Source organism: Microcaecilia unicolor, chromosome 2 (genome assembly GCF_901765095.1).
Source record: "Microcaecilia unicolor chromosome 2, aMicUni1.1, whole genome shotgun sequence".
NCBI classification, from domain to species: Eukaryota; Metazoa; Chordata; class Amphibia; order Gymnophiona; family Siphonopidae; genus Microcaecilia; species Microcaecilia unicolor.
Window position 1 is genome coordinate 625,608,542 of NC_044032.1, and position 14,104 is coordinate 625,622,645.

At 42.9% G+C, this 14,104-nt stretch overlaps 1 protein-coding gene across 1 annotated transcript in view; it reads right to left on the reverse strand.

Annotated features, from left to right (window-relative positions):
• The window catches only part of USP38 (ubiquitin specific peptidase 38), a gene marked incomplete in the record, with an annotated part of 169,277 nt that overhangs the window by 133,794 nt on the left and 21,379 nt on the right, over positions 1 to 14,104 (reverse strand). The window contains 2 exon segments of the mRNA XM_030191689.1: positions 5,070 to 5,205; positions 6,160 to 6,884. Coding sequence (XP_030047549.1) covers positions 5,070 to 5,205; positions 6,160 to 6,841 — 818 coding nt within the window.

Genomic DNA, 14,104 nt, shown 5'->3' on the forward strand with positions numbered 1-14,104 from the left:
TTGTTTGCTGCTTTGGGTCTATTAATTCATTTTTCCTCATTAGGGGGCCATTTACTAAAGTGTGTTAAGTACTTAACGCATGGTTAACACGTGGAAACAGGCTATTACTTGATTGTGTTAAGAGGTTTGTGGTAACTTGCATGTTTCTGCATATTAAAACCATGAGTTACTGAATTTTTCTGTTAGGGGGCATGTTATAGGCAGAGAGTGGGTATGGAATTACTATCCAGCTAACGCATTACACTTACCACGCGCTAACTGGCTACCCACATAGTTAATGCAGAGAGCATTTGTTTATTTATTTGGAATTTGCGCATACCTTTTTCAGCAGTCGCTCAAGGTGAGTTGCATTCAGGTACACTGGGTATTTAGCACATCCTAAATAGGTGGCAGTAAACGCTTCTGTGTTAGCAGCTTATTGGTCCCTCAAACTAACAGAAACATTAACACATGGCCAAAACGTGAAAATACTAGTGATGCTGCATTTGTTTTGGGCTTGCTGTGTGCTAAAATCCTGTTAATAGTGCGTTAAACCCAAAATTTAATGCATCTTAATAAAAGGGTCACTAGGTGCCTTGTTGGCAATTTCCTTGAATAAACTTGTCCTGAATTCTTTGGTAATGCTATCAATTCATATCATTCAGTAAGCATTTGAGAATTTTTACTGAACACAGATATAGAAGTTCATTGTGATGGTTTATCAGAAATAAACACACTGCCCCTCTCATGTTTATCTATAAGATCATATTCTGTTTAGAAAGTGTTAGACTGTCAGTGAGATTATATTTATTTCCACTTTTATTTTATCCTGTATGATATTAGATACGTTATACTTCTGATATTATTATTGCATTTGTATCCCACCTTTTTGCAGGCTCAATGTGGCTTACATTTCATCGTGGATATTGGAAGTAGAAAAGAATGTACATTTGGATTTACAGCAAGTTTTGGGTACATGGTGGTGAAATACATAATATTGGGAATAGAAAAGAGTACACATTATTTTAGCAGAAGTTTTGGTTACATTATGGTGAAATACATGATAGTGTTAGAGTCAAAGGCGTTAGGTACAAGAAGGTATGGAAGCAAAAGACAAAGACAAAAGACATATAGGCATCATGTGGAAATAAGGCCATGTTGGGTCAACATTAATACTGTTAAAATTGTTTTGTGTGCTGGGTTGCCACCAACAGTGTGTTTTATTTTAAATTTATGTACTTTTTGTTATACATAATGATTTTTTACTTCTATGGGGTTTTATTTCAATTTTTTATTGCAATATTATTATAGCAATTTTTGACTGTTGTACAGAGTACGGTTCTTACAAAGATATAATGCATTACAATAATCCATCTGGGAGTTTTGGTGTTTCGATGTCAAGCCTTGTAGGTAATCCAAAATTCAGCAGTGAGGTTGATTATGGGCATTTCTAGATATACCCATAGCTCCTCTCTTTTGAGGCAGCTACATTTGCTGCCAGTGGACAGAAGAGTGTGGTTTAAGGTGTAGTGTCTTATACATCAGACTCTTTATGCTGTTGCTCCTTGGCATTTTTTGAATGTGCTACACGTTTATCAGCCTACCTGCTTCTTGAGATCAAAACAGACGAAACAGCTCTCTCGTACACATTTCAGTGAGGTACATTATGCAGATATAAAAACTTCTGCTTTTTCAGCAGCTGGGCATTTGACATGGAATCATTTACCTGGTCCACTGCGGTTATGTGCAAATGTAAAGCGGTTCAAAAAGTATTTGAAGACATCTTTTTGTGGCAGCTTCTGTTGCAGCTTGAAGATGTCTCCAGATTTCAGGTTAGGCAATGGTACAGCTGTTAATGTTATTGTTAAGAGGTTTTTAAGATATAGATGTTTTATATTTTAAAATCTATTTTCTTTGTACCTTGCTGAGTTGTAGGTGGGTTGTAAGTATGGATAATAAATAAATTTATTGCATTTGTACCTCACATTTTCCCACCTATTTGCAGGCTCAATGTGGCTTACATAGTACCGTCAAAGGCGTTTGCCCTGTCGGTGGATAACAAATACAAAGTTGTATAGTGATCGTATGAGGTATAAGTGGAGGGTCGGAATGGATGAAGATTGCGTGTTGTCCTGTTCGATCATAGTCATGCTGTGTTAATCTGTTTACTATCAGAGTTTAGTTTTACTGTTGCTCTCCAAATCTTGCTATGCTATATTTAGGTAAGAAAGACTAAGGCATAGCTTTCTTCCCTACAGAATTCTGGAATCGTTGCAAATTGTGATTTTTTTTTTTTTTTTTTTAATAGGCCATTTGATTGAAACCACAAAAGGTATCCCCTTCAGATCTATTTTTGGTCCACTACAAGGTGTTACAACTTGTAAGGACTCTAGTTTTCTCCAGGACAATACAGCTATTAGAACTCTGCACTAAAATGTTGTGTAAATATGAGGAATGTGGCAATCAGCAGAGGGAAGCACTGGCCAATGTACTTTTTACTGTTAACCCCAGAGTGGGTTATCTACATGAAAAATGAAGAATAGAAGCTATTATATTAAAACTAGCAACACTTCTGTCTCTGTGGATTTTTTTAACCTACTGTGAAGAAACCAACTTCTTCAAATTTACATACTTAACCTGTCACTTGTTATATAACCTGTTTATCTGCTGTGGATAGTTTATTTCGTTAGTGGGGACAATTACTGTTTCGTGATGAAGGGTGAAGCAGACAATTAAAATTAGGCTTCTACATTCATGGAATTTCATTTTTTGCAGATCTACATGTGGTTTCTGCCAGCTCCGACTGTATTACATTAAAGGCGACTGTAGGTCAGATGCTGTTATGAGAAACTAGTGAGAAATGCCCGTTTCGGATAAAAATGAAACGGGCACTAGCAAGGTAATCCCCCCCCTCCACCATCCTCTCTCCCTCCCGAGTTCCACACCCCCACTCCGTCCCTCAGTCACTTGGTTGCGAGTTTGTGATTAAAGTTCGCAGCGCTCTCCCCGCTGCTGTCACTGAATGTGTGGGACTCCCCGCTGCTGTCACAGAATGTGTGGGACTCGTGCGCTGTGCCTTCCCCGCCCCGCCCCCTACGTCATCGCATTTTGACGCGAAGGTGGAGGTACAGTGACTGCAGGCCCACCCCGCCCTCTACGTCATCGTGTTTTGACGCGAGGGTGGAGCTACACTGACTGCAGGCCAAACCCGATATCTGTGGCGCCTCAAGTTTCCGGCTTGAGGCTTCATTGGAACGTTGGAGGTGCCTTTTATATATATACTAGTAAAAAACGCCCTGTTTCTGATGCAAATGAAACGGGTGCTAGCAATGTTTTCTTCTGTGTGCATGTGGGAGTGTGTGTGTCCCTGCCCTCTGGCCTCTCTCCCCTCCCCCCTCTGGGGCTAGCAATGTTTTCTTCTGTGTGCATGTGGGAGTGTGTGTGTCCCTGCCCTCTGGCCTCTCTCCCCTCCCCCCTCTGAGTCCTTCACTGTTACAGAGCCAGCGATTTGATTTCGTGCTCTGCTGTTTTCCTTCACTGACTGTGTTACAGAGAGGGCGGGGCAGAGACTTATAGGGAAACCGGATATCTCGCCCCCTTCACACTTCCGGCTGGAGGCTTCATAGAACGTTGGTGTTGCCTTTTATATAGATATATATATATATATATATATATATATATATATATATATAGATGGTGGGTCTATACTTTAGAAAATATATATACTTTTATTGCAAATATTTTTAATTGAAAAATCTAACATAATAAAAATAAAGGAGTGATTCCAAAAAACAGGCAAGTATATTTTTAAAGAAACTACTCAGCACAGCTCCTCTAAATAGCAAGTTACTCTTTTCAGCTACATTATAGAGCCAACAGGTATTCTAGATTCTTTTAGTAGTAGTAGTAGTATATCGCCCCTGAGATTTCCAGAACAAGAACATAAAAGGATATTTCACTTGCTCATCTTCCAATGTGGTATATCATTCAGTGTAAAAAATGTAACGAAGGATGCTATATTGGAGAAACAGGCCAGATGCTTAAGACAAGATTCAATTTACATAGACATCACATGAACAATACAGCCAGTAGGGCCCCCACCCTAGTGGGACAGCACTTCACAGAACCAGGACACTGTACCAGTGATTTCACAGTGAGAATACTGAAAGGTAACTTTAAAACCATACAAGAACGTAAGACCTTTGAAGTCAGAATGATTGAATATTTTAACACCCAACAGAAAGGACTTAACAAGGATCTGGGGTTCCTAACCCATTATAAACCATAAAGCTGTATGTCTCTGTTGATCACCCCACCCCTCACCTATCCACACCCATCCTGTTAGAATATCAATGATATGCTTTGATGTCCCCATGCATACCTCCGACCCACCCCCATCCTCCCACCCTGTCAGACTGTCATAGTAATGCTTGAATGTTTTCACTTATATACACTGTCAGCTAGCACATTTGCTTATTTCCGATCTGAGGAAGAAGGGCGACCTTCGAAAGCTAATCAAGAGATGTATTAAGTTATGTCCAATAAAAAAGGTATCATCTTATTTTCTTTTCCATGTTTTATTTTGTTTGATTTCTATAGATTCTACATGGAATGTTGCTATTCCACTAGCAACATTCCATGTAGAAGTCGGCCCTTGTAGATCACCAATTTGGCCGCGCAGGCTTCGCAGGACGTCAGACTCACAGAAACAGAAGCCTGCGCATCCTTCTACATGGAATGTTGCTAGTGGAATAGCAACATTCCATGTAGAATCTCCAATAGTAGCAACATTCCATGTAGAATCTCCAATAGTATCTATTTTACTGTCATAGTAATGCTTGAATGTTTTCACTTATATGCACTGTCAGCTAGCACATTTGCTTATTTCCGATCTGAGGAAGAAGGGCAACCTTCGAAAGCTAATCAAGCAATGTATTAAGTTATGTCCAATAAAAAAGGTATCATCTTAGTTTCTTTTCCATGTTTTATTTTGTTTGATTTCTATTGATAACCAGAACAAGAATAAAAGTGTCAGGCTCTGACTGTTCAGACATGAATAATCCTTCCTTCCCACAACTGGATATCCATACCTGCACAGAGCTTTTGTCATGCTAGCATCTTTCACATTTGGGTCTGTAGTCAAGCTCCGGATGAGAACTGTAATCATCTGCAAGGGGATATGCTGCACCAGGCTGGCAAGGGCAACAGATGGTTCAAATAATGCATCTGGAAAAAAAAAAAAAAAAGACATACCAACACGACATTTTAGAGAAACAAGCAAAACTGAAAACATCTATAACCACTTTTTACCACACTAAGAAAACACTACCAGTAGATAGAAACTTACCACACAAGGGACGGTATTGCAAAAAGATATATTTGAAGGAAGAAAGTGAATAAAGAGTGGGAGATGGTTCTAACAGCACTGCACAGGTTAGTGAAGGGCTTGAGTTTGGAAAGATAAGAAGGGTTAGAAAAGAAAATGAAGGGGGAAAAGGTTGGTGGGGCAGTGGTAGAAAAACACAGACAAGAAGGGAGGACTGAAAAAAGCAGCAACTAAGATACAGCATACATTAAAGCAGTGTTAATGAACCAGCATGCCACTGCACACTGGTGTGTCTCCCCATAAAACCTGACCAGGTGTGCCAATAAAAAAAATAAATATCACCAGTGTCTTATGCTCAGGTCTAGATCAACATAAGGGATCTGCTCTGAGCAACAATGACCCCTGGGTGTCCTCTTAACATGATGGAGCCCTGAGCCCCACATGAGCACATGCATAGATAAATATGCCTCTCTCCTCCTTAAAGCATGAGCCTCAGAGTTTAGAAATTAACGAAATCACTTAGCGCAGTGCTTCTGAACCTTTATTGCTCAGCACACTTTCAAGTTTGCTTGATCCTCATAGCACAGCAAGCCAAATTTAACCCCCTTTCCCTCTAGCACAACTCTTTCTGCTAACCCTTCTCTCTGCTCCATCCCATCATACACCTACATACACTCAGTGGGGGATGTTTACTGGAAGGTGACACACTGCAAGGGAAGGGGGGCGCTGCACAGTGATAGTTCATCTAGGGCATATGCCCTTGATCTGGCCCTGATTATGTTGAAGTAATCAGCCTGATCTCCTTACCTTCCTCTATATGCAAGAATGAAGAGCACCTTAAAAAATGTCTTTACCTGTGGAAGAAATAATTGCAAATACTTCTTGCAAAGAAGGAAGCAAAGTGCACGGTTCAGCCTTCCAGATGTTCTGAAGCAAGCTACTGACTTTGGTAACTTGAGAGACGTATTCTCGAAGCTCCTTCTCTTGTCTGGAAATACATTGGAAGTGACCAATCGTCCGGACTAACTGCTGGCAAAACGCTACTGACAGTTTACCTTTAGGCACACACTGCACAAAATTGGTCAGTAGTTCGCTTAATTTAGCACATAAGAGGGGCTTAGGTCTCTCACAGACTATTCTTAAAACTTCAACTTGCAACATGCTGAAAAGGTCCAGGACAGATGGACAACTCATTATCAGCTTCAAGCCACTTTGGATATAGTCAAGGACTGCAACATCTGTACGGTCTACAGATCTGTAACCTTCTTGTAAAAGGCTCAGAACAAAATTCTTGTTGAAGAAGTTCTCAAACTCCAAGCGGTGATACCTGGCATAAGCTTCAAGCACCTGATAACCAACTTTTTTCTGGAACTGATCCTCTCCCTCCAAGATGAGGCGTGTGGTGAGGGTAAACATGGCCTTGCACTGTTCCTCAGTGATAGAGTTTTCCGCCGACTCCACCACTTTCTTAACAATCATTCGCTTCAGATTCAGAGGGTGAGAAGAAGTCACCAGGCCTTCTAAAATCTTGTCCATTATGACTGACTGAAGAAATAAGCACTAGTAGTGAAAGCAGCATCTGAAGGAAAGAAGAGAGAAACATGATTCTAACCCTGTTCAAGTCAACACACCATAGATACTTGCATATAGGTCAGCCTCATGTATCGCATCCTGATTTTCACCCTTACCTACAAAGAAATTGTGATGACTCGCATATGGAAAAATTATATCTTACCTGATAATTTTCTTTCCTTTGGCCACAGAAGATGAATCCAGCAGGTGGAGACAGAGCACATTGAACTGAACTCAGATATAGGATGGTATGCTCCTTGGCCAGTCAGTGTTTCTCATAAGACAGCAGAAGGAACAATTAAAGAAATATTATTCCCTCCTCACAGAAATTCTCCATACATGAATCAGAACGTAAAACAATGAACAGCAGCAATCAGTTAAACAGAGAAACAAAAGGAAAAGACAGGCACTATCCTCACTATTGGGTGGGGAGGGGCTCTGGATTTGTCTGATGTGACTACAGGAAAGAAATTTATCAGGCAAGATATAATTTTTTCCTTCCTTGTCATCAGCAGCAAACTAATCCACAATGCAGTCTTCAAATAGGGTGGGATTCCAACACCATCGCAGAAAGAACCAATGTTCCAAAGGAAGCCTCTCCTTGAGCCAAAACACCCACGTGGTGTTTCAAAAATGTATACAACCCAAAACCAGGTGATCCAAGCAATGAAATTCATTTGTCTCTGAACGTCAAGAACATGAAGGAGGTGGAACTCCTTGGGGTAATCCTCCTCCCAAAATGACAGGAGAAATAAGGGCTGGTTTAAATGGAAGGAAAATACTACCTTGGGCAGAAAGGAAGGCACCGTGTGGATAGTGACCCTGGCCTTAAAAAAAAAAAAATGGAGAAAGGGATCCCTACAGGACAAGGCCTAGGTCTCAGAAATGTACTGCACTGACAAAATTGCTACCAGACACACTCAACTTCAAGGTGAGATCCTCCAAATACAGCCTTATAAAGAGACTCTAAGGAGCCTGCTGAAGGGCTTGAAGCACCATATTGAGGTTCCATTCTCGAAAGGGATACTGCAGCAGAGGCTTTAAGCGAGTGACCCCCTTCAAAAAATGCACCACGTCCAGATGTACTGCTAAGAAAGAATTTTGCAGCTGACCATGGAAACAACCCAAGGCCACTACATGAACCCTCAAGGAGTTGTAAGCCAAACCTTTCGAAAGGCTTTTCTACAGGAAGGCCAAGATCTGTGGCAAGGAAGATAGAAGGGGTGAAATCGCCCACTGTGAGCACCAAGACTCAACAACTCTCTAAACCCTGGCATAAGGAGATGAGGTAAAACGGTTCGGAATCTCTCTTTTTCAACTTCAACTTCAGGTCGTAAGACCAAAACAGGGCGAATTGTCAATTTCAACTGGACCCTGACAAAGGATGTCTGGAGAAGGGGGTGGGCACAGAGGTTTGTCCACCATTAGCCGAATGAGATCGGCGTACCATGGCCTCCTTGGCCAATCAGAACCACCAGAACCGGATGAAGCATGATTCTGTGGAGCACCCTGTCTATCAGTGGCTACGGTAGGAATACAGAGATGAGACCCGTCCACAACCATGGCTGAAGCAGAGCATCCAGGCCTTCAGAACTATGCTCGTATCTTCTGCTAAGAATCTGGGCGTTTTGGACGCTTTGGCATTGCAACACAACGCCATTAAATCCAGAATCTGAGTGCCTCATTTCTGAACTACTAACTGAAAGGCTTTCTGCCGGATTCAGAAGGTTCCGGCTGATAAAATTCATCTGCACATTTAGCGTCCTTGCGATGTGTGCTACCAAAATGAGCACTGTACGGGGATTCCAAGAAAGAATCTATGATTGAGAAGGCAAACTCTAATTTGTAGTCATCTTGAATAAATATCCAAGACCCACTGGTCTGTAGTAAATTTGGCTCACTCCCCATAAAATAAGGACTACTGACCCCTATTAGATGAGGCAGTGAGTGGACCGGGAACCCATCATTGTGAAGGATGGAAGACAAAGGAAGCTTGGACAGGCTGACCTGAGAAGCATTTATCAGAGCAAAATGCCTCTGCTTGAAATTGAGGTCTCTGAAAGGCCCGAGACCAACTAGGGTGGTATCTCGAAGTTTTTTAGGCGAGGGCGAGCCTGAGCCACCATGGACGAGCCCTTAGGCTTATCCTCTGGTAATCTTTGAGTTTGGAGTACCCCAAGTCTTTAATAAGCTTCTCTCAAATCCTCCCCAAACAGAAGCATACACCAAAAAGGGTGCTTCATTAGATACTGCTTGGAGACAGCCTCCGCTGCTCAGTGGCAAAGCCATAACAAACACCTGGCCATGATGGCCAAAGCTAATTGTTTAGTCAAGGCCCTGATGAGATCATACAACGATCAGTCAAATATGCCAATCCAGTCTCCTTGCTAAAAAATTTCAAGGCCCCCACAGCACTCAAGAGTCCGACAGAGCATCTGCTGCCTGCTGAACCCAGCCGAGACAGGTTCGGGCAGCATAAGAACTACAGACCACTGCCTATAAGGCCAGCCCAGCCACCTCAACAGTTACAGAGAGGATTGAACATCCTTTACTGCAATGCTGCCCTCAAATGGAAGAGTAGTTTTCTTAGTCACTGCGGCCACCAGGGAATCCATCTTGGGCAGCTTTAACTTCTCCAGTTCCTCAAGAAAGGTGGGCTAAAGGCAGGACATAGCTCAAGCCACTTTCAAACTGGCATTTGGAGTGTGATCTCATGAACTGAAAAGGACCTGGGTGGCCACTAAGTGCTAACTGCCACCGGAGTCGAATCCTCCAAGGACTCAATATTAAGTAACTCCAGAGCTTTAGTGCTCAATGAAAGCAACTCCTCCTTATAAAAACCCAGACTGCTCTGGGATCGTCAGCCTCATTCACCATGACCTCTCCCTCTTCCACAGGATCAGGGGAAAAGGGGAAGACATGGCGACACCTAAACCACCACCCTCTGACCGCCCAGAAGGAGGGGAGACAACTGAGCCATGCCCTGCCTGCTTTCTTCAGTGGGAGAATTGCAGCTGTCCAAGATGGACATGGGAGTCACCACAACCAAGAGGGAGAGAGAAGAAGAATGAAGCATGCACATCCCCTGTGCAGGTAAACAAAGACCCCACCATCTTTACCTCACTCTCTGCCGATTCAGAGCCCACCATGCAATTGAAACACTGCCCTGACGCTGCTATCCACTTCCCACAGCGAGAGCAGCGCTTCATTAGTTCTGCAGTCACCAGGATTTGCAACTGCGAGTGCAGCTCAACACAAAAATAAAATTGAAGTGGTATCCACCACAAACCAGTGAGGAGTGAAGCCTGCCGCTTCTCTGCAGAAGCCAAGCTGGGAGCAGAGTAGGGAAGCCTCCCTCTCCAATTTCAGCTGCAGCAGCAGTCAAACTGCTACTTATTTTTTTCTTGTGTTCTTTTGCCCTTGAAATTCCAGAAGGAAAGCAAATGGGCCAGCAGCAGAAGGGGGGGGGGCAGGGACCTGGCACCACCAGATGTAACCCAGAAATAGGCATTACTTAGCCAATACCGCCAAGCTCAACTGAATTAGGAAACCCAAAACAAGAGCTAAGCAGCAGAGGAAGCCAAGAGCTTGTGAGACACCATCCATCTGCCTGCTGGTGATAGAGAATATTGACTGTCCAAAGAGCATACCATTCTATATCAGAGTTCAGTTCAGTGTGATCATCTCCACTTTCTGGCAGATGGTCAAAACCCACAAGTCTGGATTTGTCTGCTGCTGCTGACAAGGAAAAGTCACATTTTTCCCCAGGTCCTGTGTCCAGCATCTTCCCTTCCCCATCCTATCCCACCCTGGGGTCCAACATATTTTCTGTGCCCCTCCTAGTCCCACAGCCAGCATCTAACCCCACCTCCCTTGCTCATGCAGCCCATCACCCATACCTCTTCCAGTGCTCCAAAAGGTGGTTTGTGCTGGCACAGGACCTTCTATGAAAGCCCGTGCTCATGTGTGTTGCCACATCCTGCCCACTCTCCGACATGAAATGCATTATAGAAGCTCCCAAGACATTTCGTGTCTGGAGAGGGAAGGGACACAGCAGTGTACGTAACTGTGGGCCTATATAGAAAAGCCCTGAACACACCTTTTGGACTGCCTTTGGGAGGGGGGGGGGGGGGGGGAGAGAAGACAGAGGCTGCATTGGGAAGGGAGGGGGAGAAGATGCCGGTGGACTCGTACTATAATTCTTTCCCAAACTGGTACCCAATACAAGATAACCAGAAATGGATGTGCACTCTCTTTTTCTGACCCCTGTGATTACACAAGTTACAGCATTCTAGACCACACTCAATAGCAGATGTAATCTATATTGGAGACCCATACGCATTACATTACAATGGTTCAGAATGCTGAACAGGTGGCAAGAAAACTTGATTTTAATACGGTTTCAACTTCTTAACCATATACAACCTACTAAAATAGTCTTGACAACCTGTGATAACTGTTGCTGTCTTGAACCATCTTGGCTCAACCACACCCCTAATAATTTTAACAGATTCTCTTAAAAAATATTCCAATTATCAATCCTGGGGAGGAAACCAATCTTCAACCCCAGTTGCCAAACAAAAGCATTCATTTTTTCTGTGTATTAACATCCCACTCAGCTTCACCCAGCTCACAGTACATGATAGGATTCAAATTCTCAATTGTGTGTGGTTGGTCTTCCAAAAGAGAGACAGAGACTAACACCTGCACATCATCTGCATACGCAATAAATCTAATGCCAAAGGATAGAGTAATATCACCCAAAGGTTGTAGGAAACATTAAATAATAAAGGTGACAATAAGGAAACACACCCCATAAAACATTCTAAAGGTATGATCATTAAGAAATGCCATATATACTTGTCTATAAGTTAATCTTGTGTACAAGCTGAGGGCAGTTTTGTGACTACAAATGGCCAAAAATCCTGTGTATAAGTCGAGGCTGGGTCCCACATTGCTCCCTCTCTCTTCCTCCCCTCTAGTATCTCTCCTGCATTTCCCAAACCCACTCCCCATTTCCACAGCTTCACAGATTTCAAAAGGGTCAGAAAGCCAGAAGGAAACAGCTAAACAGGAGTGGAGGAGTGGCCTAGTGGTTAGGGTGGTGGACTTTGGTCCTGGGGAACTGAGTTCGATTCCCACTTCAGGCACAGGCAGCTCCTTGTGACTCTGGGCAAGTCACTTAACCCTCCATTGCCCCATGTAAGCCGCATTGAGCCTGCCATGAGTGGAAAAGCGCGGGGTACAAATGTAACAACAAAAAAAAAAAATCATCAGATTTCAGTAAACGAGGATTATATATTTATCCCTCACTGATAAGTCTCTCACTCTAAAAACTTTGGCAAGTTCACTAAAGAAAAAAAAAAAAAAAAAACAATCCCACACACAAAATCAGAATTTCACTCAGCAACTCTTTCTACATGTCTCAGCTAAACACTGAACTTCCTCATTGAACCTACTTTTTGAGCCATCAGCCAATCAAATGGCTTTTAGATGTCACCTGATAATTGTAATGCACAATTCCCTACAGGCATGTCCTCCTCTCAATGCAATTGCTCAGCAGCATAAACGTCCAACCAGCCAGAACACTTATAGATTTTAAACAATTGCTATTATTTATTTAATCACTCCTCAGTCTCATATATCTCCTCCAAACCTCTTGCCTTTAAATTTGAACACTATACAAGCTCACTCCGACTAAAAGAGTTCTTCCCACACCAGGGACATATATAACACTCTCAAGCAACTTCTGTACAGCCAGTCTGTCTACTGTACTTCCATAAAGCTAGCAATAGCAAGAGAGCTATGGAATTGATGAGACTGACCCCTAGATGACTAGTTTAGAGATGGGATTTTGAAGTCAAAATTTCAACTTACAGTATTTACGGTAAGTTAATCTCTGTAATAAGTACATAAGTACATAAGTAGTGCCATACTGGGAAAGACCAAAGGTCCATCTAGCCCAGCATCCTGTCACCGACAGTGGCCAATCCAGGTCAAGGGCACCTGGCACGCTCCACACTTACTGCAAAACACCCAAGTGCAACTTTCTACACCTAAAAGCAGGGTCAACAAAAATCTGGAGAGGTCCAATGCTGTCAAGTACATAAGTATCGCCATGCTGGGACAGACCAAGGGTCCATCGAGCCCAGCACCCTGTCACCGACAGCGGCCAAAAGAACAAGCAATTTGTCCCGCCCCTCCTAGAAATAGTGTATTCCCTTGTCCATTCAATAACATTCTATGGCCTTTTTTGCTCCAGGAAGCCATCCAGCCTTTTCTTGAAGTCCGCTAATTTAACCGCCTTAACCACTTTTTCCGGCAGCGAATTCCTGAGTTTAACTATGCGTTCAGTGAACTACAATAATTATCTTTTATGCAGATGGAAATAGACCAACCCAACAGTGCAACCCATAAAGTTTCAGTGCCAGTCTTAAAGCCAGTTGGACTCCAAACCATTAAATCATAATCTTCCAAAAAAGAACCCAGCTACTTCATGACTTCTTTTTCAATTTAGTTGCTCTATGTTGTTCAATTACCGTTATACTGATTGCACTGCACTACTTAAAAACCCACAGTGCAAACCATAAAGTTTCAGTGCTACAGCCAGTCTTATGCATGCCTACCAGCAGGTGGAGAGACTGAGAATTCTGACTCTTGAGAGAGCCAATGAGGTCCCTGTTCAGCCCCAGCCAAACTCAGTATTATCATAAAGTGAAAATAGGAGGGGAAACAAAAAAAAAAAAACATGTGCATCTGTGCTGCCAGCGAACAACCACAAATAAAACATGCCAAACAATGAGTCCTGCTCTTTATAGACCCCCCCCCTTTTTTTAAAGGAATAGAAACCAAACCACGAATGAACGAAGCAGCTCTCCAAGAAATATACACACACATAGCAAAGGGAGGAATCTGCGCCAGTCCGGAGGAACTAATGGAAAGCAAATTAGCAGGTAAGACCTATTTCCCCTTCCTTAGCGTCCCTCCAGACCAGCCCAAAAAACGACTAATGGGAAGTAACAACAGTACATTCAAGGGAGGGATCCAAGCAACCCCGCCGTAAGAACCCTGTCACCAAAAACAGCATCTTGATGGGCCTGTATATCCACCTTCTAATGATGGGAAAAGGAATGCACAGATGACCAGGTCACTGACTTACAAATCTCCAATGGAGAGACCAGAGAACGCTCAGCCCAAGAAGAGGCCTGATCCCTTATGGAATGCGCT